This window comes from Cavia porcellus, unplaced genomic scaffold (assembly GCF_034190915.1).
Source record: "Cavia porcellus strain 051 isolate PalLab524CR breed Dunkin Hartley unplaced genomic scaffold, mCavPor4.1 scaffold_7, whole genome shotgun sequence".
Lineage (NCBI taxonomy): Eukaryota > Metazoa > Chordata > Mammalia > Rodentia > Caviidae > Cavia > Cavia porcellus.
This window is the reverse complement of record NW_026947490.1, coordinates 25,017,943-25,043,656: the sequence shown is the minus strand read 5'-3', so window position 1 is coordinate 25,043,656 and position 25,714 is coordinate 25,017,943. Positions and strand designations below refer to the sequence as shown.

At 49.8% G+C, this 25,714-nt stretch overlaps 2 protein-coding genes across 3 annotated transcripts; both read right to left on the bottom strand.

Annotated features, from left to right (window-relative positions):
• Positions 1-2,615: 2,615 nt before the first annotated feature.
• LOC101789085 (tetrapeptide repeat homeobox protein 2-like) lies at positions 2,616-3,631 on the bottom strand. The gene is made up of 2 exons (XM_013146809.2): positions 3,494-3,631; positions 2,616-3,158 (listed from the first exon to the last, which is right to left on the bottom strand). The coding sequence occupies exons 1-2, from the start codon at positions 3,629-3,631 to the stop codon at positions 2,616-2,618; spliced, it is 681 nt and encodes a 226-aa protein (XP_013002263.2).
• Positions 3,632-12,428: 8,797 nt separating this feature from the next.
• Positions 12,429-25,169, bottom strand: Crx (cone-rod homeobox). 2 transcript variants are annotated; one of them, XM_063252999.1, is made up of 4 exons: positions 24,956-25,081; positions 18,045-18,177; positions 15,865-16,016; positions 12,429-15,221 (listed from the first exon to the last, which is right to left on the bottom strand). In XM_063252999.1, exons 2-4 carry the CDS (start codon positions 18,142-18,144, stop codon positions 14,568-14,570), a joined length of 906 nt encoding a protein of 301 aa, XP_063109069.1. In that variant the 5' UTR covers positions 18,145-18,177; positions 24,956-25,081; the 3' UTR covers positions 12,429-14,567. The 2 variants fall into 2 exon arrangements, with proteins under 2 accessions (XP_063109069.1, XP_063109068.1); XM_063252998.1 differs by lacking the exon at positions 18,045-18,177 and having other exon boundaries at positions 24,956-25,169.
• Between the last annotated feature and the right edge of the window lie 545 nt (positions 25,170-25,714).

Below are 25,714 nucleotides of genomic sequence, written 5' to 3'. Positions count from 1 at the left end.
ACATGCCCAGATGTAGGGATGCAGTGCTGTCCCACATCTACGCTACTAGAGGGTGCAATAAATTTGCTTTTCCAGCACAGGACCCAAGGAAAGCTAGGACACAGTTTTGTAAAGAAATCACTTTCCTGCTGCGGGCTTGGGGAGAGCCAGACATAGGCCTGTCTCTGTGATCAGTGCCATTCAAGGAGGGAGAGAACCTGGCCCCAGAGGGACGAGATCCCCTCCTGAAAACCATATCATTTTCATTGGATTGGTTTGTGCGTTTTGGGGGGGATGGGGTAGTTTCTTTTGTTTTGTTTATATTAACTCTAGTGGCATGTGGAGCTATTTAAAACATAGCAAGTCATGTTGCAGAAGCCATTATGCATTTACTACTGGCTTGCTTTGAGGTCCTTTATTCATTTAATTGGTTTTTTTTTCCCAAGAAGTGGAAAATGATATTCATTTATTGTTTTGTTCTTATTATTTCTGTTCTGTTCAATTTTTAGTATGTTCAAAGGTGATATCTCAGTCATTTGGAAGACTACAAAGGTATTGTGGTAAGTATTGTTGATTTCATAAGCTTTGGAAGTCCTGTGTCTCTTATTCTGGTTTATTTTGATAGATTTTATTCTGTTTTATTTTCCTTGTTTTTTTCCTCTTGAAAATAAAATTTTTAAAACATTTTTAAAAGTAGGGCATGGTTTCAAAGGTCACTTAAAGAGAAAAAGAAAAAGTCAGGCATGGTGGCTCATGTCTGTAATCCCAGCACTCGGGAGGCCAAGGCAGGAGGATCGTTGTGAGTTCGAGACCAGCCTAGGCTACAAAGTGAGCTCAAGACCAGCCTGAACTGCATAGCGAGACCCTGTCTCAAAAAGACAAAAAAGAAAAAGAACAACAAAAGCTAGTGTCCCACCCTACTTAAAAAAAAAAAAAAAAAAAAAAACCTGCTTTCTTAAATAGGATTTCCTTTCCTTATCAGCACAGTTTAAACACTCACTGCTTGCCCAGAGGGACAGCACACAGCTAAGGTCCCTGCTCAGGAGCCTGAGGCAGGAGGATCCTTGCCAGTTGGAGGCCAGGCTGAGTTATTGGTGAGTCATCCCCAGGGAATGTATCAGTAAATGGACAGACACAGAATACATGATTGCAGTTTATTAACTGCCAAAATAATTTTATATAAAAATCACACAAAGAAGGGGCTGGGGATTTAGCTCAGTGGCATAAGCACCTGCCTTGCAAACAGGCGATGGTGAGTTTGATTCCTGGTACTGATAAAAAAAAAAATCAAAGGGCCAGGGATATAGCTCAGTGGCAGGACGCCTGCTTGGCAGGTGCAAGGTGTTGTTGTAGTCAGGGTTTGCAAGGAGAACGAGACAACATGGAACACATAATTTATAGTATTTTATGATAGTCATTCAAAAAGTCAAATGCAAAAGAAAAAGTGTAGGAAACCTGAGACCCAAGGAATCCAGCTGAGGTTTGGATCCCATAGCAATGTCTGCACGAGACCAGCGCAAAACCTAGAAGCTATGACAATATTTCATGCAAGTCTATTTCACAGATCTGTATTGGGAAGACCCAAAGGTCAGCGTTGTGCCAATGGGGTGAAGGAGCTGCACTGGAGGAAGGAAGAGACACTCAAGGTGAGGATCAGAGCTCACCTGGAAACAACCGCAGCCACCCTCAGAAACAACAAGGTCCCGAGCTCCTCTGATGATAGGAACAGCCAAGTTCATATCAGGAAAGAAGCTACACAAGCTCCACCAGCAGAACCAATGGCAACAGGAGAGCCAAAAGCACCCCACAACACTTCTTACCCCCAGTTCTCCATTTTTATGTTTGGCAACAATCCTCAGCTGGCCACCCACACTCAGCACCATGCTGATTCAGTTTAGCTCTTATTACAGATTGCCCACCATCCGTCAATCAACTCCAAAGCTCGTGAGTCCAAGTCCCAGTATGGAAAAAAAAAAAATCACACATATTTTTGTGCACAACTAAAATTTTTTATTCATATTTTAACTCTTTTACAGAGATTACAATCAAGGAAAATACAATAGAAAAAAAACCATCAAGATAAACTAGTTATCATGATGCCCCTTGCGGTCCTCAAAATAGCTGCAGGTAGCTTCGGACATACTAAAAATCCAACAGAACAAAATAGACCAGAAACAACAAAAACAAAACCATGAATGTAATAAAGAACTTCAAAATAAGCTAATAGCAAACCCAAAATGGTTACCATAATGTCTTGCTGTCTTTGAAACAACTGCTCACACCATATTTAACATAATCAAACAAAAAAAAAGGAGAATAAAACACAACCCAAGAAATTAATGAAGATGATATGGTTTTCAGGGAAATCACCTCCTGGTGAAGCCTTATCCAAAATTTTCCAGAAAATCCTCACAGTCAGATAAAAATGTCCATCCCTCATCCCTCGGAAACTACATGTTGAATGCACGGTAAGGATTGAAAGTCTCCCAGCACTAAGTGTGGACAGGACTCAACTGCAGCAGCCACCTGGCTTCTGGACCTTAGCCTCAAGGCCAGGTCCAACCTCTTGCCCAACCTGTTTCTGGGTGACTGCTGTAGGACAGGACTACAAGACACCCCACCGACCCACTGCAGGTTCAGGGGTGCCCTGGGTCCTTGGTGTCCAGGACCTCCAAGCTGTCTGACATCTCCTGCATCAGGGTCTCTGCGTCAGAGTCAGTGAAGTCCTCCAAGCAGTCTGACTTCTGGGGAAACTGGAGGGCGGCCGAGAGCAACAGAGAATCTGGCAAGCAGTCGTCGGGGAAGAGGAGGTCTTCCTGCAAGGCTGGGACTGGCACTGGAGCTGCAGCCCCCTGGGCGCCCTCCTGGTTGTGGCACCCAGGCTCTCCCCAGGCCTGCTGCTGGCTGGAAGCAGAGGAGAAGGTGGGCTCTGCATCGAGGAAGACCCCGGACGGCACAGGTGTGGGGTCTTGGAAACCTGCTGAAGCCTGGAGCACAGGGGCGGCCTCCGCGGCCTCCGCAGCCTCCGCAGCCTCCGCAGCATCCGCAGCATCCGCAGCCTCCGCAACCTCTGCAGCCTCTGCAGCAAGAGCTGAGAGCTCTCTGGGACCACGAAGCTTGGGCCTGCGTTGTGCTAGCTCTTCACGCTTAACCCTGGCCCGCCGGTTCTTAAACCAAACCTACAGGGACACACAGGATGGGGTGGGGCAGGCAGGGACACGGTGTCAAAAAGAGGTGCCTGGAGCACTTGCCACAGACGGGAGGAACAGGCTGGGACAGGGTCAGGGACAGGGATTAGGGTGGGGCTACCACAAGGGGCCCTGAGTGCACAGGGCGCCCTGAAGCCCTGGACACCAGTGCCCTGGGCAGATCACACTAGACTGGCAGGCACCAAGGGGACTGGGGACCAACCAGGAGCCCTCTGCCAGCCCCACACCCCTCTGCAGCTCCAGGCTGTTGTCCTGCAGCTCAGGCCACCCGAGGCAGTGTGGGTCCTCGTGAAGGGGCCACCAACCTTAATATTTTCCTCTGTTACTTTCAGCCTTTGCGCCAGCTTCGCCCTCTGCTCCGGGGTTGGATACTTCTCCTTAGCGAACAGAGCCTCCAGCTGGCTCACCTGCTCCCTGGTGTACACCGTGCGCTCCTGCCGCATCTTCTTTGGGGACTTCTTTGATACTTGGGGACTTGGGAATGCTGAAGGGCCCAAGAAACCTGGGAAATCTGTGGGGCCTGATGAGTGTCGAGCCTCTGGAGGCTGGGGAGTAACTACGGGGTCTGGGGCAAAGAAGGGGTTGTGGAGATAGGTGGGTCCTTGGAGACTCGAGGGACCTGAGACTGCTGGAGTTTCTAGGGGATATGGGGAACCTGGAGCTACCTGGAGGCTCAGGGTGCCTGAGTAAGTTCCGGGACCCAAGTTACGTGAGGCACCTAAATTACCCTTGGACCCTACAGGGCGTGAGGGCACTGGGGAAACTGGAAGATACCGGGATAGTGACTGATTTGGGAAACCTGAGAGTGAGAAAAGAAGAAGAGGAGGTCAGAGGCCTCCCACACTGTCCCCACTGCTTCCAGGACCCTCTTCTGGCCCCCCACTGAGACACAGGCAGACCAGAGAGGAGGGCAGCCCATCCCCAGCCCTGCTGGACCCCACCATTTCCATCCCCCAAGCCTCACCCTGCACCATGGTCCTTCACAGCCACATCTTCAAAGTGGGGCTGTATTTGGCTCCTACACAGCTTCCAGACCCAGGGCAGCCTGGAGGGCTCCCGCCTCCCCCCAGCTACTCAGCAGCAGCCTCCTCGGCCCCTGCCACACTCAGGGCTGCAAGGGACCCTGACACTTGCAGGATCCACCCTGCCCATCTGAGGCTCTGCTCCACACACAGCCCTGCATCCCAAGTCCCAAACCCAGGGCACTCTGCAGCCCCAGCCCCGGGGATGTGGCTCCCATACCAGCCCAGCTCCTGAGCTACAGCCCCGGCTCACCCTGGGAGTCATCAGACTGCTGCATCCTGGCTGCTGCTCTGCTCCAGCACCTGGAATCCTCCCTAGGACCTGGGTTTAAATCCCCTCTCCTGCTCTGCCTCCCACAAGACCCTCCCTCCCAGCCACCCACCTCTGCTTGGATGCCCCGCCTTTCCTTATTAAGCAACTGCTGAGCTATGGGTGGGATGCTGGGGCTGGAGACTCAGTGGCCAAGGCAGCCTTGGTGCCCTGCACAGGGGTGCAGCCCAGGGAAGTTACCCATGGGAGGCTCCATGCAGGAAGGAAATGCATCCTAGCCCCAAGGGCCTCCCCTGGCCTGGCACCCCTACTCTCCATTGCTGGAGACCCTGCCACTGTTCCCTCCTGAAGCACTAAGCTGGCTTCTGCTTTCACCAGGGTCCCTGAGTTGCCCTCTCCTGAGTCTGGCACCATCTAAAAGCCAAAGGAACTTATTTCCCCTGCTGCTCAGCAGGTCTCGAGGGTCAGGAGGCAACCAGATTGACATGCTCAGCTCCCAGGGGATTTATTATAACCAATAAAAAACTAAAATTAAATGGATCATGAAGCAAGCAGGGTGTGGTGTTTCACACCTATAATCCCAGCACCAGGGAGGCTGAGGCAGGACAATAGCTGGGAGTCCCAGGCCAGCCTGCATTACATGCTGGTTTCAAGGCCAGCCTGCCCTAGACAGCCAGAATCTGGAGGAAATAAAACCTCACAAAAAGTAACTGAACCATTCTGTGAACCTGAGTTTAAGCCCCAATTCTATGCAAGGCCCTTTCAAACACCCTCTCACCAACATGCAGCTAGAATTCTCTCTTTCCCATGAAACAATGCAATCAGCTCCACTGAAAACTGTTCTCCTGGTGGTGGGCATTGGCTGAGGGCACGAACAGAGGTTTCACCATGTCAACCTCAAACACCAGCCTATGCTCCATAATGATTTCCTCAGAAAAGAACTCAAATTCTCCTGCTCCCCTACCCACTCAGGCATGCACTTTCACCTCATCATCCTGATAAGCAGAACACTTAATTTTTTGTTTGTTTGTTTCTTGATTTTGAGACGGGGTCTGGCCATGTAGTTCAGGCCTTGAACTCACTATGGAGCCCAGAAAGGCCTAGAACTCATAGAGATCCTCCTGGCTCAGCTTCCCAAGGGCTTCGATACAGGGGCGCAACACCACACACAGGAATTTTTTTTTAGTTATATATAGAGAGAGCTGTGGTCTCATCATGTAGACCACAGAACTGACAGGTTAAGTGTTCTCAGGCACCCAGGGCCACTGTGCAGTGTGGCTCTGGCAGAGTGCATCCAGGAAGGACCTGAGTAAATATCCCGTCCAGGTACAAGGTCACCATGAGACCCCAAGCCGCAGTCCACACCTCCTAGTGAACTCATAAGCTAAAGTTTTATTTGATTTGTTTCCTTTTGTATTTTGTTTTGTGTGTTTGCTTTCTTGTTTTTGTTTCTCGAGACTACATCTCAATGGTAGCCTAAGCTGTTTTCAAACTCACAGTGATCATACTGCCCCAACTTCCCAAATACTGGAATTACAGGTATGTACCTCCATTCTTGTCATATCAGGCATTAAAAGTTTTTTCATCTGGCAAGATTGGAGTGGCCCTGTGTCCACAAAGTCTTCTGCACTATTTATCTAACAGTGTATGCTCAGGGTTCGTCACTGTCCCGTTTTGGTAATTCTTTAAAGGTTTCAAAGTTCTTATTATTCTGTGTTATGGCGGCTAATAACCAGTGATCATCAATGCATTTTTTTAATTGGTGGTGGTGTTGTTAGTTTGTTTTCTGGCTTTTTTTTTTTTTTTGTCTTTTTGAGATAATGTCTCATTATGAAGCCCAGACTGTCCTTCAGCTCACAGGAATCTTCCTTCCTCAAGCATCCAGATTGCTGGTGTTACAAGTATGCACCACCATGCCCAGCCTAGGGCTGTTACTTTAAAGCAGCACCTGGAATAAAACATTGGGCTGGGTGATGAAGGCATGTACATGGTCCTCTGGCACCAGGTAATTAACCAAACTGAGCCCACAGAGGCAAAGTTCCCAAAGCAAATTTAATTTGTTGCTGCAGTGAACACATAAGTGACGAGAAAACCAAACAACTTCCCTGCTGATCCAAAGAAAGTCTTGGAGTATGGGTAAAATCAAACAAGCAGGGTGTGGAGCTGCACACCTGTAATCCCAGCCCTCAAGAGGCTGAGGCAGGAGGATCACTGCGTGTTCAAGACCAGCCTGAGCTACAAAGTGAGACCCTGTCTAAAAAAAAATTTTTTTTAAAGAAAAAGAAATCAAACCAGACACAGCATTGATTCAGGGCAAAGGTTAACCCAAAGCAAAGGGTTAACTCTCCTCTGTTCTGGAAAGAAAACAGAGAAAGACTAGGAAAGCCTAAAGCTGGCTCCCTGACACAGGGAAGTCACGGGGCCCAGGCAGAGGCACAGCCAGTACCCCCCGCAGGTCCAGCCTGCAGCGTGGATAAGGGAGCTGCAGAATTTTAATGCGGACAAAGAGGTTTCTGCTGAAAGAGGATGACTTCAGAACTTGCGTAGCTAGGAGGGACCAAGTGGGCTTCCAAACGTGGAAGGACAGGCAGTTGTGACTCTACACACAAGGTGGTGTCCTGACTTTAACAGTCCCGGGACCCCTAAGAACTAGACTGTGTCTCTGCCGGAGCTCAGGAAAGGAAACAGCAAAGCCAGAGCGGTTTCCTGTGTTTATGCAGTGCTCTCCGGGATATTTTCAGCCCCCTGTTGAGACAAAAAAGAGATTCTTTTCTCAGCATTACTGCTTGCTACCATGGTGGAGCACACTTGTCTTCCCAGCACTCAGAAGGCTGAAGCAGGAGAATCATCGAGAGTTCAAGGCCAGCCACAGCTATGTAGTGAGACCTTGTCTTAAAACACCAAAATAATAATAATAATAATAATAATAATAATGAGAATTCAAAATTAAAAAGGACCAAGTGTTTAGCTCAGTGTTAGAGGGCTTGTTTAGAATGCTCAAGGCCTACGTTTGATATCGTAGTATTCCAAAAATAAGGAAAGAAGCCAGCCGTGCTGGTGCACATCTGTAATCCCAGTCAGGAGGCTGAGGCAAGAAAGTCGCTATGAATTCAAGGCCAGCCTGGGCTACCTAAGCAAATTTAAGGGCAGCCTGAACTACTCTCTCAAAAAGTGGGAGGAGGGGATAAGGAAAAATAGCCATAACATCCAGATAAGATTCTTCATTAACAAAAAGATTATGATCCAGCAGAGCATGGCTGTGCCTCCCAGGATCATGGAGGATTATGAATTTGAGACCAGGCTGGGCTACCTAGCCAGACCCTGCCCCCACCCCACCCCCCAAAATTATGATGCATCAAAGACTGAGATGATGATTTCCAGCTTTTTTTTCTCCCAATGAAGCACAATAGTAAATCCCCACCCCATTTTTATTTTGAGATAGCGTTTCACTAAGTTGCCCAGCCCAGCCTTGAACTTTTGATCCTCCTCCTCAAATTTAAACTTGGAGTGTTTTGCTTTGCTTTGTTTGTTTGGCTTTTGGGTTTTTTGAGATAGGATCTTACTGTGTAGTCCAGGCTGGCCTCAACCCTGTGGGGATACTCCTGCCTCAGCCTCCGCAGTGGGAGGATCACAGGTACAAACCACTGCATCCAGCTGTTTGGGCTTTTGTTCCTGTGTACAGAACAGATATTGCCTTGTACTGCTGTCCCCCTGTACCCAAAATAGGTATGCTGAAAAATAGGTAACCTGTACCCAAAATAGGTATGATTCCAGGCACTCCCAAGCTATCAGAATCCAAGGGTGTCAAGGTGAACTTGAGGAAGAAGATGGTGGAACCATGGTTTCCAAGGACTGGCGGGGACAGTGCCCAAGAAAAGCCCAAAGTTGACAGGGGGATGAGTGACAGACAGCTGGTGACTGTAGTTGACAGTGTTCTCTGGTGTATTAACATTTGCTGAGAGCACATCTTAAGTGTTCTGATCACACACAACGGCCACTGTGTGAGACAGTAGCTCACGATGCTACCGGAACACTGCGGTTGTATCCCAGGTGACAGAGAATGAAACCTCGGAGGGAGGAGGAACAGTGCCAGGAATTTATATAAAAGATTCAGAGCAGGGGGAGCTCCTGCCAGCTCAGTGGGCTCTGTGCCTGGGCTCAAAAAGTTTAAAGGGAGCCCGAGTGCTGTACGAGATGTCTTCCCCTCGGGGTCCAGGCCACACATCATCCAACTGGTACCCATGAGGGTTCCGAGCACCCTCAAGGCCACAGCGGCCTGACTGTGCTCCGGGGAGGCCCTGACAGCCAGGACCTGGAAGAGACTTCTGTGAGATCCCTTCAGGGCCTGCTCCACGGGCTCCACTGTGGGCAGCTGCCCTCTTGCCTGACAGAGCCCCGGCTCCTGGCTCACTAATTCCTCTGTAACTAGCTTGCTCGTGGTCATCATTTCACAGCAAATACATGCACGAAACATCATACCGTACTCAGAAGGCTGAAGCAGGAGAATCATAAACCCAGCCCCAGCCTGAGCAGCTTAGTCACTTAGGGAGACCCTGTCTCAAAATTTTAAAAGGGTGGGAATGTAGCTCAGTGCAAAGGCCTTGGGTACTTGGCGGGGGCGGGGGGGGGGGATGAAAAAGTATAGGAACAAGGAATTGGAGGTTAACAAAAACAAAGGTAAAATAAACCGCCTCTTAGTATCAGCATGAGGAACACAGTGGCATGATGAAGAGAGAGCCTGGCAGAGGACACATTTGGGAAGAGGGAGCCACAGCAGAAGCCTTGTGGCAGAGCATCTCCCTGGCCAGGAGGAAGAGCGTCAGGGGACTGAGGAGGGGACATAAAAGGCCGGGAAGGAGTTGGAGTCTTGCTCAATGCACCATGGAGAAGCCCTGATGGAGCCTTGGAGGCTCCCCAGCTCCACACCCTGGATCTGTCGTGGGGTTTTCTCTGAGGTCCCCAGAGAGAAAGGTCTAGAAAAGTCAGAGAAGCCAGGCAGTCTTCAGAGGCAGCTCCAAGTCTGGGTCCCTCAATGATCAGGCGACATGGTGTCCTCACATTCACCTTGTCCCTCTTCAGGACAGACGCCCAGGACTGTAACCAAATAGGATTGATTCCAGGCACTCGAAAGCTGTCAGAAGCCAAGGGCCCCCAGACCCACCTGGCCCCCTGGTTTTCCATGATGTCCTTCTGCTGATCGTACACTGTTAGTTTAGGTTTGAAGAGGTTGTTCTGGTTTTTGCTGTTGTATTTGTCTGGTTTATTTTAGTTGGTTTGGTTCAGTTTGGTTTGTTTTCGTTGCTTTCTTGTTTGTTTTTTGAGACAAGGTCCTACTATGTGATTCAAATTGGCTCTGACCTCATTAGCCTAAGCTGGCCTTGAATTTATAGCCGTCCTGGCTCAGCTTCTTGAGTGCTGGAATTACAGGTGTTTGCCACCACATCAGGCTAATGTGGTTTGATTTTGAGAAAGGTCTCACTAGGTAGTAGAGGCTGACCTCAAGCCTCTGGGCTCGGGAGATTCTCCTGCTTCAGCCTCACAAGTAATACAAACCTCAGATGCACATGGTGATAGCTACCTGCATGCTGACTTATTCATGTGGGGGTCAGTGTTATCCACTTGATGCTTGGGCCTCTGGGTTTTCCTGTCTCTGTGGAGTCTCATCTTCTTTGCTCTATTTTCTGTTCTCTTTCTCTGAAATGCATTTTCCTCCCTAAACACATCATCACTGCTAGGTATAACAGTGCCCATCTGTAATCCCGCTGCCAGGAAGCTGAGGCAGGAGAATCACGGTGGAGGATCACCAGGACCGCTCTCCTTGAAAGAAGAACATTTGGCTCCATCTTGGTTAAAACTGACCTTTATTCCCTGTACTGATATGTGCAGTGCTGGTTAGGATATTTGTTTACCCCCTCAATTGGTTTTAAGCAGTACAAATGGGTCTAGCCAGGCAGCAGGTCTCTTAACTAGTATGCTGAGCTAAGCCACGTGACTCCATGACTGAGACTGAGGCTTGAGAAAAAACTGTGATATCTCAGGGCACGAAGGTCAGACATCAAAGCTGAAGTATTGACCCCAAAACAACAAGACACTTTTTCAAACTGTGTAACCCAGATTGCTCTCTCTGCATACCTCTCTGCATTTTACAGAGGTGACTTCAGGTCCCCTACCCAGGTCAGCTCACAGCACTCAGATGCCTCCTGCCATTCGCATAATTCAGGCCCCGGATCCACTAGCCATTGTTCTGACTGAATTTAGGACCCCCTTGACTCTCCACCGTTGTAGATGTGTGTCTCTTTCTTCTCGCCATGGGTTGCCCTGGAAGTGGTAGATTGGAATTACTGATTCAAATTCCAGTAATGATTCCCTGGGATTACAGATGTGGACTCCTCCAGACCATGACAAGACCGGAAGGAGTGGGATCTCAATAGATCACTAAGAGTTTGAGGTCAGCCTGGGTTAAAAAAGAAAGAAAGAAAGAATGAATGAATGAATGAATGAATGAATGAATGAAAGCCAGGCATGGTGGTGCACACCTGTCATTCCAGCACTTGGGAGGCTGAGGCAGAAGGATCACTGTAAATCTGAGGTCAGCTTGGGCTGCAAAGTGAGCCCAAGGCCAATCTGAACTGCACAGTGAGATCCAGCCCCCCCCCCACCCGCCATGCACAAACACACAAATTGTTTTTAAATAAAAACAACACACTGGCGTCACCTGAATGTGGCCCAGGGCCATTCATTCCTCTTCTCCTGACCTGTGTTTTTCTCAGAAGTACCAGAAGCCTGGCATTCTAACCCAAGCCTTGCAAGAGCTGCCTAACCTCTCGGGTCCTCAGAGCCCTGTCTCAGTGAAAATTCCAGGAGCAAGCGCCCCAGGAAGCGAGAAGGGGGCTATCCTGAACATGGTTAGAGTGATCACGTGACATGGCTGTCCCCAGGGTGGGTGCCACCACCGGGTAACAGCTGTTGTCTCTGTGAAGCCCCTCCCCCACAGGCTCGAGTCTGAACGTAATCCTCCCTAATTCCCTGCCATTCTGCTGAGGCTGGACAGTCGTCCTAAGAGGATTGGAGAATTTGCTAAATTGGTCCTAGGCAGGGACAGAGAAAACAGCCTGGGATGGGGGTGGGGAAGGGAGAGGGTGTCCAGCCATCAGGGACAGGGGAGGTGGAAAGGGGGAAGGGGGAGAAGTTTCCTCATGTCCAGAAAGGAAGAAACGCCACACTCAAGAGGCTGAGGCAGTAGGATCTTCAGAGCACCAAGTCAGCCTGGACTACAGAGCAAGACCCTGTCTCAAACATTTAATGCAGCTGCGGAGATAACTCAACAGCACAGCGCCTGCCTGGCAATCGAGAGACCCTGAGTTCGATTCCCAGTATCAAAAAAATTTATTTTAATGGAGTAGAGAGGACAGAGGCAAGGAGACTGTGCACCCCAACAGGACGACGCTGACGCCCAGTGCCTCCCTTCCCAGCTGGGGGCCCAGGCAGGTCCTCTGCCTCATTCTCCAGCTCGCCCATCTGTGAAGCCTGCTGCAGTGCACGGTGGTGAGAACTAAGAGACAGGACCGGCCCTCAAAACAGGAGAAACCGCTCAGTGTAGCTTTTCCTTTCCTTGCTTTTTGTTTAGTTTTGTTTTGAAAAGGGGACTAAACCCAGGGCCTCTATGCGAAGCTACATCCCCAGTGCTTTTTCTTCTTTATTCTGAGACAGAGTCAGAAACTGCCCAGGCTGGTTTGAACCTTCGATCCTGCTGCCTTCAGTGTCTCAGGGGATGACAGGCAGGTGTCGGCTTCCGTGTTCCTTCCAAATGGGCTTTGAAAACACGTGGAGAAAGATGTGGAGAGAAGTCACATGGAGGAACCCAGGGCCCCCAGGACAGAGCAAGTCTTGTTTCTCCAACCACTTCTGTCCCCAAGGAAAAACACAGAAATAAAATATCACACAGACTTCCAAAGAGACTCAATGTTTTTAATCGACTTCACTGTGGGGAGTCAGGGATGGGCCTAGATGCCAGCAAGTGGCAAAGGACAGGGTGGAGGCCCTGTCGCAGACTGAGGGAGGCTTCTGGCCTCTTCCTTGGGTCCCTGGCCTTGCTGGCCCCATGGCTTTAGGAAACAGGGCCTTTGGTGGCCCCTGGACACCTCAGATGTCTGCATCTGAGGAGTCCAGCTCTGAAAAATGATCATGGGATTCCTGGATGGGATTCAATCTCTTGCCTTGTGTGACTCCTAGACGATCCTCCTGTCTCAGCCTTTCCAGCGCTAGGATCACAGGCCTGCATCACCACCCCCATTTTTGTCCCATTATATTTCACTCCCCTGTTCTACTTTCTGCCCTAGGACACTTGCTGGGCTAGCCCTGGATTCCTGGTCCCAGAGCCCAGCAGGACTCAGAGCCCTGAGATATGGACAAGTTGTGTGGTAAAGAGACTGCTGTGTCTTTGTGGACACCAACAAGCAGTGTGGCCCGGAGGGGGTCTACACTGTGAGTGCCTCTCCTGCTCTAGGGCTGGAAAACTTCTGATTCTTCCCAGCTTCCTCAGCTCTCTCCTTCCCCTGGGAGCCCAGGCCAGCTCACACTGGTTTGTCCACAAAGGCTGCCCAATTCCAGGTTCAGTGACCTGAGGTCCACAGCTGGAAATCAGCCTTGGAAACCAGCCAGCACCCCAGTCAGGGCTCCCCTCTTCCTGAGAGACCATTTATTAACCTTTTCCCACCAGGCCGGACCTTTCTGCTTTCTTCCTTTCACATCCTGCCCTGGGAAACCCATGAACCAGAGTTCTTGGCTTCCCCAATCCAAAAATGAAAGGAGAGGACAGTTGGAAGAGGCCAGGCCAAAGCACCAGACTTCTACGGTGTCAGAGCGTCACCACCCTGGCTGGGCATGGTGGTACATATGTGTAATCCCAGCATTCAGGAGGCTGAGACAGGAGGATCACTCCACGCTCAAGGCTACATAGCAAAGACACTGTCTCAAGAAAAGAAAAAGAAAAATTTTTAAATTACCTCTACCCTCCTTCAAATTCTCCCAGGGCTGAGTTCAATCTTCCCCAGTCCCACAACTAAAGCTGAAAACAAAATAAATCTACAAGAAGGAAAGTATCATTAAAGGCCAGGGCTGCTTCCAAATCCATCCCCCACTCTGTATTTCAGATGAAAATCTGCCCACCTGACCCTTTTCAATGCAACTATATTAGGGGTACCCATGCAACCACCCCAGTTCTGCCAATGTTCTGGTGAAATCTGCCTTTAGCAAATCCTGAAACAAAGGAAAAATAGTAGAGATGGAACCAGAAACCTGCCTTCCATGCCTCTACCAGAGATACCCAAAGTACTAACGGGTGAGGGAATGACCAAGTGCCTTTAAAAAGAAACTAAGGAGGAAACATACATTTACATACATGTCATGTACATATGTACATTATCAAACTGTCCCCTAAACTTGTCAGGTAAGCCTGGAATTTGCAAAATTTCAACTCATTTGTTTTGTTGTTTTTGGGGGGGGGGGTTTGGGGGGGGTAGCAATTTGGTTCTTGTTTTTGTTTTTGTTTTTGTTTTGAGACAGGGTCTGTGTAGTTCAGGCTGGCCCTGAACTCACTATGTAGCCCAAGCTGGCCTGGAACTCACAGTGACTTTCCTGCCTCAGCCTCCTGAGTGCTGGTATTACAGGTGTGTGCACCACACCCAGCTTCCTAGTGAATGTTTAAATGCACCTGTATAATTGGCCTAAGATGGAACCTCTGGAAGTCAGGGCTGGAATCTCTGTAAAGACTCTGACCACAAAAGCATCCACACAGGGAGGTAAGGAACGGAACTTCCCTGTTTGCTCAAGGGCACAGAGATTCTGACCTAAACGTTGCCCCAGTCAGTGGCAAGCTGCTTCTCCCAGATACAAAGTCTGGGGCTCAGGGTCCGGGACCCCAGCTAGGTGGGGCACTCACGCTAGGCTGAGAGCTTTGCTGAATCCTACCCAGCCCTGGAGAGGCTGCCCTGGGGTGACAGGGTGGGCTGCATGGGCTGAGACATGCCTGGACCACAGTCGGAATCCAGGCTGCCAGGAGGCCCAGAGAGGTGGAGACAGAGTCTTCTACAAGATCTGAAACTTCCAGGCACTCTGATCCTTGTAATCCAGAGGGTCCATGGGGTTGTAGGTGAATTTCCAGGTGCCCGTGGGGTCCTTGAATTCCAAGCTGTCCACGGGACTGTAGGCGCCATAGCTCTGGCCTGACAGGGATGTGGGGGACTGGGCCAGAGAGGGACCCACAGAGGGACCCGACAGGGGACTGAGCGCTGGGCCCCCCAGCTGGGGCACCATGGGAGAAAGGTAGGGGTCCAAGCCGCTGAAATAGGAGCTTGGAGAGCCATAAGCGGAGGGTGAGGAGCAAAAAGCTGAGGCGGGGGCATAGGTCATGGCATAAGGGGCAGAGCTCAAAGAGGGCCCCGAGGTCACCAGCCCGGCCCGCTGGGCCTCAGGCAAAGGGGACTCCGAGGCTGGACTCCAGATGGACACCGTGGCCACTGCGGTGGTGGGGGACCCCGAGGGGCCCGGCAGAGGGGGGCTGTAGGAATCCGAGATGCCCAGAGGGTCAGGACACACATCCGTGGAGGGTCGCGGGGAGCCACCCGCCTTCCTCTTGGCAGGACGAGCCTTGGCCTGCGCCCCCGGCGGCTGCTGCTGCTGCTGCTGCTTCTGCTGCTGCCGCTGCTGTCTGCACTTGGCCCTGCGGTTCTTGAACCAAACCTAGGGGCAAGAGCAGAAAGCCAGATAGCAAGCAGGAAGGAGGCCGGAAGAGAGATGGTGCCATCAAAGGAGGAGGCTGAGCCACGCGCGCCGCTGCTGTTCATCTAGTTGTACCACGCGTATACACCAAACGTCGCGCCCACACAAGCGACCACCCATCTCTCATGCGCTTGTGCACACAACCACACAGCCACAGCCACATGCACGTTTACCCACCCGGTCATTCACGCACTCACCCCTTCCTCCAATCACACGTGCACACGTCTCGTGTGTACTCACACATACATAAGTGCAGTCCTCTAACCAGGCACGTGTGTGCGCGCATGCGTACATGCCGTCAGTCATACACACTCACTCTGCCTTCCAGTCACACATGCACACCTTGTCAAGTGTATCCTCACCCGATCATGGAAACAGGCATCCACTCGCTCACGCGTGGGTGCATACAAACATATCCACATATGAATGTCCACCCATCATGTTTGTATTCATATGCGATCACGCACACCCGAATGGTGCAGAGGACTCGCGGTTCCTAGGAACGGATCTGCCTGAGCAGGACTGGGGTGGGCAGTAGGGAGGCGGCGAGAGGACGGGAGCAAGGGAGGCGAGTCTGGTCGCGCGCGTGGCCAGGGGCGCCCACCTGAACCCTGGACTCCGGCAGGTTGATCTTGAGCGCCACCTCCTCGCGCGCGTACACGTCCGGGTACTGGGTCTTGGCGAAGAGCGCCTCCAGCTCCTCCAGCTGGCTGCGGGTGAAGGTGGTCCGCTCCCGCCGCTGCTTCCGGGGCGCGCCTGGGGCCGGGACGGAAGCTCAGAGGCCCGCGCTGACACTGCGCCCCACGTCCCACGCCCCATCCCCGGGAACTGAGCTCTCCCTGCCTCTTCTTCCCCGGGGGAAATGCCTTTAGCCCTGAGTCCCTTGCCCCTTGCACAATTTCTTTTCCTTTTCATTTGTTTGTTTGGTTGGTTGGGTTTTGATTGTTTATTTGAGACAGAATCTCACTATGTAATCCAGGCTGAGCTTGAACGCTCAGCAATCCGCCCTCCTCAGCCTCCCAAGTGCTGGGACTGCAGATGTGCACCATCACACCTGGCTTCCCTTTCTCTCTCTCTGTCTGTTTCTCTCTTTCCTTTCTTCCTTCACAGTAGAATCTCACTGTCTCACTTAGGCTGCTCCTAAAATCCTAGGCTAAAGCAATCCTCCTGTGTCAGCCTCCCAAGTAGCTGGGACTATAGGTCCAAACCACTGCACCCAGCCCTGCTTGTAGGATTTCTAATGTCCCTTCAAATCTCTTCCCCATTAAGACATTGTGGCTGAAAGATGATTGCGGTTATTCCATTTCTACTTTGTAAAAGTGGCAAGTCTGTGCAGTTTGAATTAATGCAAAAGGAAAGAAAAGAATAGAAGTAAAGCTTTATAGCCTGGCATGGCAGTGCATGCCCATAATCATAGCTCTGGAGGGCTGAGGCAGGTTTTTAAAGTTGAATTCAGCTTGAGCAATTTAGCAATTTAGCTCTTTTATTTTTATTTATTTATTTATTTATTTATTTATTTTCCCCAGACTGAACCCAGGCCTGACCTTAGCACTGAGCTACATGCCCAGCCATTTTCATTTTAAGATACATTCTCATTAAGTTTTTCAGGTTGGGTTTGAACTGAATATCCATCCTCCTGGCTCAGCCTTCCAGAGTGCTAAAAGCACACAGGTGTGTACCAGTGCCTAATTTGATAACTTGGTGACTCAGCAACACTGTCAAAATTCTTTGTTTGTTTGTTTTTTTTGTTTATTCTGAGACAGGATCTCACTATGCAGTTCAGGCTGACCTTGAACTCACTATGTAGCCCAGGCTGGCCTCAAACTCATGACTATCCTCCTGCCTTGGCCTCCTTAGTCCTGCGTTTACAGGCATGTGCCACCGCTCCCAGCCTCAACATTCAGGAAAAAGACAAAAAAATAAAAAATTTTTAAAAAGGGCTGGAGAGGTAGCTCAGTGCAAAAGCCGTGGGTTAAATGCCCAATACAAAAAAAAAAAAGAAGTAAAGAAAGCTTTGTTAAAGGGGCATGGTAGTGTATACTTATAACCCAAGCACTTGGGGAAGTTGAGGTAGAAAGATTGCAAATTTGAGTTCAGCCTGGCCAACTTAGTGATTTAGCAAGCTCTTGTCTCAAATTTTTTATTTTTTCTAAATGTTAAGGGCTGGAGTTGCCAGGCATGGTAGCCATGCCTGTGATCCCAGTACCCAGGAGGCTGAGGCAGAAGGATTACCATGAGTTCGAGGCCATTCTAGGCTACAAAGTGAGTTCAAGGCCAGCCTGAAATGCATAATGAAACCATGTCTCAAAAAAAAAAAAAAAAAAAAAGTAATGAGGTTGTAGTTCAACACTAAGGCCCTGAGTTCAGTTCCCAGTGCCAGAAAGAGGGTTGTGGGTCACTAAGAGATAGACATTCCTCTTCGTTTGCCTTCCGGGTGGTAGCCTCCCTCCCTGACCCCAGAAGGAGGCCACCATTCCAAATTTCTAATACATATATTTGTTCGTTGAACGCAGAGTCTCACTGTATAGCCCAGGGTAACCTCAAATTCAAGGAGATCCTCCTGCCTCAGCCTTCCAAGTGCTAGGTTTATAGGTGTGCACCACCCTGCCTGGCCAGTACCATCCCTGTGTTCTCTCACCCCACTAAGGACATGCAGGCATATTTCACATTTTCAGAGGAACACAGGAGCCACTCTGTAAATGTCTTCCCCTGGTGGCAAAGACCCCAGAGGTCCCTAAGAGATGGGACCAGAGGGAAGGGCACAGGAAAGAGTAAGGCACTCACTCGGGTAGGGCACAGCCTGGTGCATCAGGTCCACGCTGGGGCCACTCAGAGCCAAGGCATTGACAGAATAGTGGGGCCCCGGGTTCATATACGCCATCATGATCTTCAGCGACTCAGGGCCCGAATCAAGGGCCTGCAAGAGAAAGGGGGTGTCAGACACTCAACAACTATTCACTGTTGGTGACAAACAGGTGGGCTCAGCTCTAGGATCTCAGTACACAGTGCAGGCTGGCCTTGAACTCACTATGTAGCCCAGCCTGGCTTTGAACTCGTGGCGATCCTCCTGCCTCAGCCTCCAGAGTGCTGGGATCCCTGGCATGCACCAATGGCCCTTGCTTGATGTTATGGCCATTTCATTACAAATGTAAACCAGAAAGTCAGAGCCACTGTGGGGAGAAGCCTTTATTCTTGCTCCATCCTGTAAAAGATCTGAGCGGTCCCAGTGCAGAGGCACCGGCTGCCATCCTGGCATCTGGGGAAGTTGAAGCAAGAGAGTCAAAAGTTCAAGCCCAACCTGGGCAACTGAGAGACTTAATGAGACCCTGTCTCACAATAAAAATATTTTACAAGGGCTCCTTTAATATCAATGCTGGTCAGGATCGCAGGTCACTCTAAGGAACATTAGCACTAAAATGACAGGAAGCTGTGGTGTGGCTCAGTGGTAGAGCAACCTGCCTGCTGTGCATGAGACCCTCAACTCCAGCTCCAGCACCGTGAAAGAAGAAAACCGGGCTCAGTGAGCCACGATCTTCTGGGATCTGTCCTGACCACCCGAGCAGAAGACATGGGTGCCACAGACCAGAATACACTGGACATGTGTGTCCCAGAAAATCTCCACCTTCCCTCAATCCCCGCAATCTGCCCTCAGTGTGCACCTCAGTCATCTGATCACAAACTGGGAAATGCACGAGGGGCTTTAAATAGTACCCAAGCCCAGTGTGGTGGCAAATGCCAGTAACCCTGGTACTTTGGAGGCTAAGGCAGGAAGATCGCCATGAATGTGAGGCCAGCCTGGGGTACATAGTGAGACCCTGTCTCAAAAAACAAAAACAGGGGCTGGGGATTTAGCTCGGCGGCATAAGCACCTGCCTTGCAAGCGCATGGTCATGAGTTCGACCGCCCGTACTGATTTAAAAAAAAAAAAACTTAAGACAAGGCCTTGTCCTGTGTCAGCCTGTGGATTACTGGGCCTTCAGGCACACCACCACCGCTGCCTGTCTCTAGGATGCTTTGTTTTGCTCTGCTCTGCTCTGTTTTGACAATCATACTATGTAATCCATTCTGGCCTTGAATTGAAAACAATCCTCCTGCCTCAGCTTTCTGAGGGCTAAGATTAAGCCTGCACCATTCCCAGTGGTTGCTAGGGTTTTTAAGGCATCATATTTACAAACACCAACATGGGAGCAGCCCACCAGTCCCCACTGAAAGGCTACATCAACTAAATAATGCCACTCCAGCAAACCATGCCCATCTATGAAGGGAGAACTACAAATCAGTCAAAGCATAAGGCTGCTGTCTGTGAGCAGATCCCAAAAGCCTTGTAGCACGCACTGTCTCTTCACCATTCCTAAAATGAGGAAAATGATCGTTTCTGTTTTGAAGCAACTGTTTGCTTTCGGTTTCTGTCTGGGTTTTGGTCTTGGTTTTCTCCACCTGGTATCAGGAATCGAACTCAGGACCTCACACTTGCCAGGTAGGTGCTGTGCCACTGAGCTATATCTCTGGCCCCTGTCTGGTTTGTTTCGATTTGGTTTTAATTCTGTGGTACTGAGAACTAAACTTACTGTGTGGCCCAGTCCTGCTGCTTCAGCCTCCCAAATGCTGGAATTGCCAGCATGCACTGTCCCACTTGGCTTGTTTTGTTTTGTTTTTATTTGATTTTTCTTTTTTTTGAGGCAAGGCCTCACTGTGTAGCCCAAACTGGCCTCAAACTCAAGACTCTTTCCCTGTCTCAGCCTCCCGAGTGCTGGGATTACAGACGTGTGCCACCATCCCTAGTTTTAATTTGCTCTTGAGACAGGGGTCTCACTGTGTTGTCATGTCTGGTCTTGAACTTGTGAGTTCAAATGATCTTCCTGCCTCAGCCTTGCAAGTAGCTGGGAGTAGAGGCATGAGCCACCATGCCTGGCTTTTACATGGATACTTCCGAAAGCTGGGTTACATGTGATTTCTCTCTGGTAGAAAGAGAATCTCAGCTGGATGTGATGGTGCCCACCTATAATTCCAGCACTCTGGAGGCTGAGGCAGGAGAATGGAGAGTTCAAAGCCAACCTGGGCTACACAGCAAGACCCTGGCTCAAAGCGAGAGATGTAGGGGTGGAGGGAGAAGGGAGGGGACTTCCGGGTTGCAGTTTTATTTCCATGAAGATCTTTAACCAGCTTCGTATCTAGCCAGGCAGCCCTTTTTCCTGCCCCTTCCCTGAGTCAGTGGACTAATTTCTGTTCCCCTGGTTTCCCTTTACCATAGCTACTTAGCTCATCAGAGACTCAACCCTTTGAACTGTGCTTATTATACATGTGTTTGTTTGGTGGTTGGTGGTATAGAGAACTGAACCCAGGGCCTTTGCACTGAGCCACATCCCCAGCCCTGCTTCATTTGGAGAGCTGAGCATGGAGGCACACTCGTGAGGCTGAGGCAGGGGGCTCACAGAGCTCAAGGCCAGCCTTGGTCCATAGAGTGAGTTGAAGCCCAGCCTGAACTACAGTGAGACCCTGCCTCCAGAAGCAAAAGGGTCTCGCTGTGCAGTTCAAGCTGGACTCAACTCACTTTGTAGCCCAGGTGGGTCTCAAACTTGCAATGATCCTCCTGTCTCAGCCTACCGAGTGCTGGGATTACAGACGAAAATTTAAAATTTAATTTTTAATTTAGAAATTTTATTTTGATTGTAGGTGTTCCTCATCTCATGACCTACCTGTTTAACAGCTGTTTGGACTTGGACCAAGGCATGTGGTTCAGACTTACAACATGTCTTTTTTTTTTTTTTTTGGTACAGTTCTGTACAACTTGTTTATTGAGCCTCAGTGTCTTTTATTAGTATGGCACGCCTTCTTTGTATAGAATAGTAATTTTTGCTGGCTGAACTGTACAGTACAGCATTGTAGTTTTATGTTATTATAGAGTACTGCATGGTAAGCATTAGAGAAATAAAATCAAAGTCTTCAGTTTGGAGTTTCCTTTGACCATATCTTTGTTCTTTGACTACTTCATTTCTATGCTAGTAGAGTACATACTATGTACTCCTCATTTAGAGATTAATTCATTTAACCATCGAATGGTGGTAACGGATCTTGGTTGTTAAATGAGGAGCATCTTTTGTCTTCAGATGGGGGGTCCCTATGTGGTCTAAGCTGGGCTTGAATTCACAGCAATACTCCTGCTTCAGCCTCCCAAGTGGGGAGCATGTGTGTATCAAGGACAGGAGTGTGTGTTTTTTAATTTTAAACATAATTTTTGGGGGCTGGGGATTTAGCTCGGCAGCACAAGTGCCTGCCTGGCAAGTGAAAGGTCATGAGTTTGATTCCCAGTATCAAAATAAATAAATCATATATATATATATATATGTGTATGTGTGTTCCATGTGAAGAGAGACCTATTTCCAGTAGATCAATGAACCATCTCTTGTAGACATACTTGTTGAAAATAAAGTTTTCTCTTTGATTTCAAGAATAACAAAAAATAAAAAATAAAAATAAATTTCCTAAACACACTTTGGCAATACATGCATATAGCTGTTATCATATATGATCAAATTATATATATATATATTATAAAGCTTATTTATAGCATGTATTTAGTATATTTATCATTGCAAGCATTTAATATCATTATTCTTTATAAATTTGATAAATTTAAAATATTTATTATGGCTGGGCAGGGTAGCACAGGCCTAGGGCTCCACATTGAGTTCAAAGTCAGCCTGAATTACATAGTGAGACCTTGTCTCAAACAACAAAAAAAAAGCAAGTCAAACCAAATCAAATCAAAATAGTGGCACCCAAGCTCGATCCCAGCATCCAGGAGGCTGAGGCAGGAGCATCACCACAAGTTCAAGGCCAGCCTGAACTACACAGGCAAGACCCCATCTAAAACAAACAAACAAACGAAAAACAGACAGGCCCATAACATCTCCAGAAGCAAGCTGGGGATTTAGCTCAGTGGCACAAGTGTCTGCCTGGCAAGTGCAAGGTTCTGAGTTCGATCCAAATCTAAAATCTCCAGAAAGCAAACAAAATATAAAACTCTGGTGAGCCTCGGTTCTTGCCCCCCTTCTCCCTCCTCCTGCTCTCAGCTGAGGCCTCGCCCCCCAGGGGAGCCACAGCCACCTGGAGTGGTTTCTCCCTTGTCTCTCCTGGCCTTTAGGGCACAGCGTTTCTTCTTTTGTCGAGTTTTGTTTTGTCTTGGCTTGTTTGTTTTGTTACTGGGAATTGAACCCAAGGTTTTCACACTGAGCCACATCCCCAGCCCCTACTTTTTAGAAACTTCTTTTCATTTGGAGACAAGTTCTCCCTAAACTGCTAAACTCCGGAGGCGGGGCTCCACCTTCCAGTCCTCCTGCCTCAGCCGCCCAAGTGCTGGAATTACAGGCCTGCACCACCGCACCTGGCATGACCTGCTTTTGTTACAGAGTTTCTGCTGCTCACATGGTGAATGTCACTTTGTTTTGCTTTTTTGAGATAAGATTTGCTGTGTAGTTGTGGCTGGCCTTGAACTCACTGTGTAACCCAGGCTGGCCTTGAACTCAGGGCAGTCCTCCTGCCTCACAAGCATGGAGGGAGCGTGAAGCCCAGCACGGAGGGGCTGATATGGTGTAGGGAACATGGGCAGCACACAGGGCCGAGGGTTTCACAGCTACAGCAAGAAGGCAAACAAAGACGCCTTCAGAGAGTTCAAAGAACCAGGAGAAAAATAAGACAGGGTTGGCAATAGTAATGGAGTTGGCTGACGAGGAGGGTCCTGGTTAAGCTGCGTATGAACCAGGGCAGACACCTCGAGGCCCAGGAACCGCAGGCACAGTGGCACCTGTAGTCCTGGCTACTTGGGAGGCAGAGGCAGGAAGGTAATTTGAGTCCAAAAGTCTGAGACTAGCCCAAGCAATGTAGGGAGACCACATCGTGAAAATCACAATCATAGTACATAAAAGCAGCATTATCAGGACACAAAGGCACACACCAGTAATGCCAGCACTGTGGGAGGCTGAGGCAGGAGAATTGCAAGTTCAAGCCCACCTCTGCAACTGAGCAATTTATGAGACCATGTCTCAAAACAAAAAAGTAGAAAGGACGGGGTGTAACCCATTAGGAAAGCCTCAGCTCAATCTCACCCAAAACACCAACCAACAAAACACCGTATGTGATCATTTTGCACCGGTTTGCAGTGCTGAGCTTGGAGAATTTTGTTACATAGCAATAGAGAGCTAATACACAACCCTTCTCTATGCAGGTCCTCTCAATGCAGGCCCTGGGTCGTCAGCACAACCTTGGGAAGTGGAGACTACATTACTAGGCTCCTTTTTCTTTTTTGTTTTTTGAGAGTCTCATGATGTAGCCCAGGCTGGCCTCAAACTGAAAGATCCTCCTGCCTCAGCCTGCTGAGTGCTAGGACAAAAGCCATGAATTATTTTCCAGGAAAGCTCAAAATCCTGAGCCCAGGACAAGTCCAGGCCGAGTCCATACTGCAGGAGAGAATCCAGTCGGGAAAAATGGTGCTTGTCTGAAATGGAGTAGCTGCCAATGAGGGTGGCTTTGGGGCTTGGTTTATCTATGCATTAGGCACCCACTGAGACAGCAACCAAGACACAGTGACAACAGAAGTTACCCAGAGCTAACAATGACCCTTTCTCGAGGCTTGGTAACAAGGGACACAATGACCTCTCACTGCCCTTAGGAATCAACACAGAAGCTGACACCAATCCCTGCTCCAGTGAATCATGAGAACCATGCTTCATGGACCAAAAGGGAGGAGCAAGGAACACCTGGGTCCCACCCCCTCAGCGGGTCCCTAAGCCCCTGAAGCCTGAGACGGGGATATTCCTGTCTAGGGTGGAGGACGCAGCCCCAGAGTGGGAAAGGACATACTCTGAGCAGGCAGCTCAGGACAAAGAGGCCCCGGGTTCCCAGCTGCACCCAGAGCCACAGAGACACAGAAACACCCTACAGGCAGCTCCTAACAACACCCCTTCCTGGGAGGGAAACTGAGGCTCAGACAGGCCATGTGAAGGACCCAAGGCCAACACAGTGACAGGAAGATAAAGCTTAATCCTGGATTTTTGAAGCACCACCTCAGCCCTTGGCCCAACTGTCTCCAGTGGCAGCCACTTCAAAACCTACCTCAGAGCTGAATGTGGTGGTCCCTGCCTATAATCCCAGGATTTAGGAGGCTGAGGTAGGAAGATCCCAAATTAGAGCCCAGCCTGGGTGATTTATCAATTTAACAAGATGATCTCAAACTAAAGACTAAAAGAGGCTGGGAGTGGTGTAGCACAGTGCAAGGTCCTGGCTTCCAGACCTGGTACCAGAAAAGAAGTTTCCTGTTCAGCTCCTGCTGCCTCCCCATGGCCCTCATGGCTTTTGGGGAAGAGCAGGAGGTGCTGGCCGCTGTCTGTCTATGCTGCCCAGAGTGACACATGGGGAAACCAGAGCCAGCAGGGTACAGCAAGGCCCCCAGTAACCTGTTCACCAGCCCTGTGATCCCCAAATCATTCCAGCCCCAGCCCCAGCCCCAGGGTTGCACCCCAATTTTTGTTGCTCAGCACTGTCCCCTCGATCCTTTCTGTCTGTGTCCCTTTGATTCTGTGTCTGCCACTAATTCATCCTCAGTCTGCTCTGCAGAGACTGGGGACTCAGGCAAAGCCCCAGGACCACCCAGCTTCTGGCCTCCCACTGTCCCTGCCAACCCTCCCGCAGACACGTACCTTTCAAGTGACAGAGGGACAGGGCTCTCCTGGTGGCCCAGGTCCTCACAGAGTCATCAGCCAGCAGAGGCTGAGGGAAACAGGTCCCCTGGCAAGGGGTGATTTTAAGCCCCAGCTGCGGTGATGTCACCACGGTGGCCTGGATCCGGAGGGTAATCCCGGCCCAGTTAGGGGCCCTGCTGGACACAGGAGGTGACATTGGCTGGGGGGGGCGCCCATCTGCTTAATCCCCTCTCCCCTCCGCCGTGACATGGTAGCGATTAGGGCTGCTGGGGAAGGGCCGCCACCTGTCAGGGAAGTCCTTCCTCAGGTCTCACTGCTGTCCCTGCAGCCTCGCCACTGTTCCCAGAGACAGCGGGGGAGGAGGCATAGTGGTCCTAAGGTTGCTAGAGAAACAAGGGGAACAGAGCTCTCTGGGTCCCGCTCTGCCCTCAGCTGTGCCAAATGGTGGTCTCTGTGCCACTTGGCTGTTCTCACTTTCTGTTTTTCTGTTTGCTTGGTCTCACCTCCCTGTCTCTAAGACAAATACAGTCTTCACCTCCTCTCTCTCTCTCTCTCTCTCTCTCTCTCTCTCTCTCTCTCTCTCTCACACACACACACACACACACTGATCTCTGTTTTGGGTCTCTGTGCCTCAGTTTATCTTTCCTGTGTGTCTCAGGCTCTGTCCTCTGTGCCTGGCCCTCTCGTGCCTCAGTTTCTCTTTCTTGTGGGTCTCAGGCTCCGTCCTCTGTGCCTGGCCCTCTCGTGCCTCAGTTT

Coding starts and splice junctions, on each gene's coding strand:
- Crx (XM_063252998.1), bottom strand. CDS start 25,154: ATGTCACCTCCTGTGTCCAGCAGGGCCCCTAACTGGGCCGGGATTACC. Junction 16,017..24,955: donor GTCCCTCTGTCACTTGAAAG/GTACGTGTCTGC, acceptor TCCCGGCCCCAG/GCGCGCCCCGGAAGCAGCGG. Junction 15,222..15,864: donor TGCCGGAGTCCAGGGTTCAG/GTGGGCGCCCCT, acceptor TCTTGCCCCTAG/GTTTGGTTCAAGAACCGCAG.
- LOC101789085 (XM_013146809.2), bottom strand. CDS start 3,631: ATGCGGCAGGAGCGCACGGTGTACACCAGGGAGCAGGTGAGCCAGCTG. Junction 3,159..3,493: donor TAACAGAGGAAAATATTAAG/GTTGGTGGCCCC, acceptor GTGTCCCTGTAG/GTTTGGTTTAAGAACCGGCG.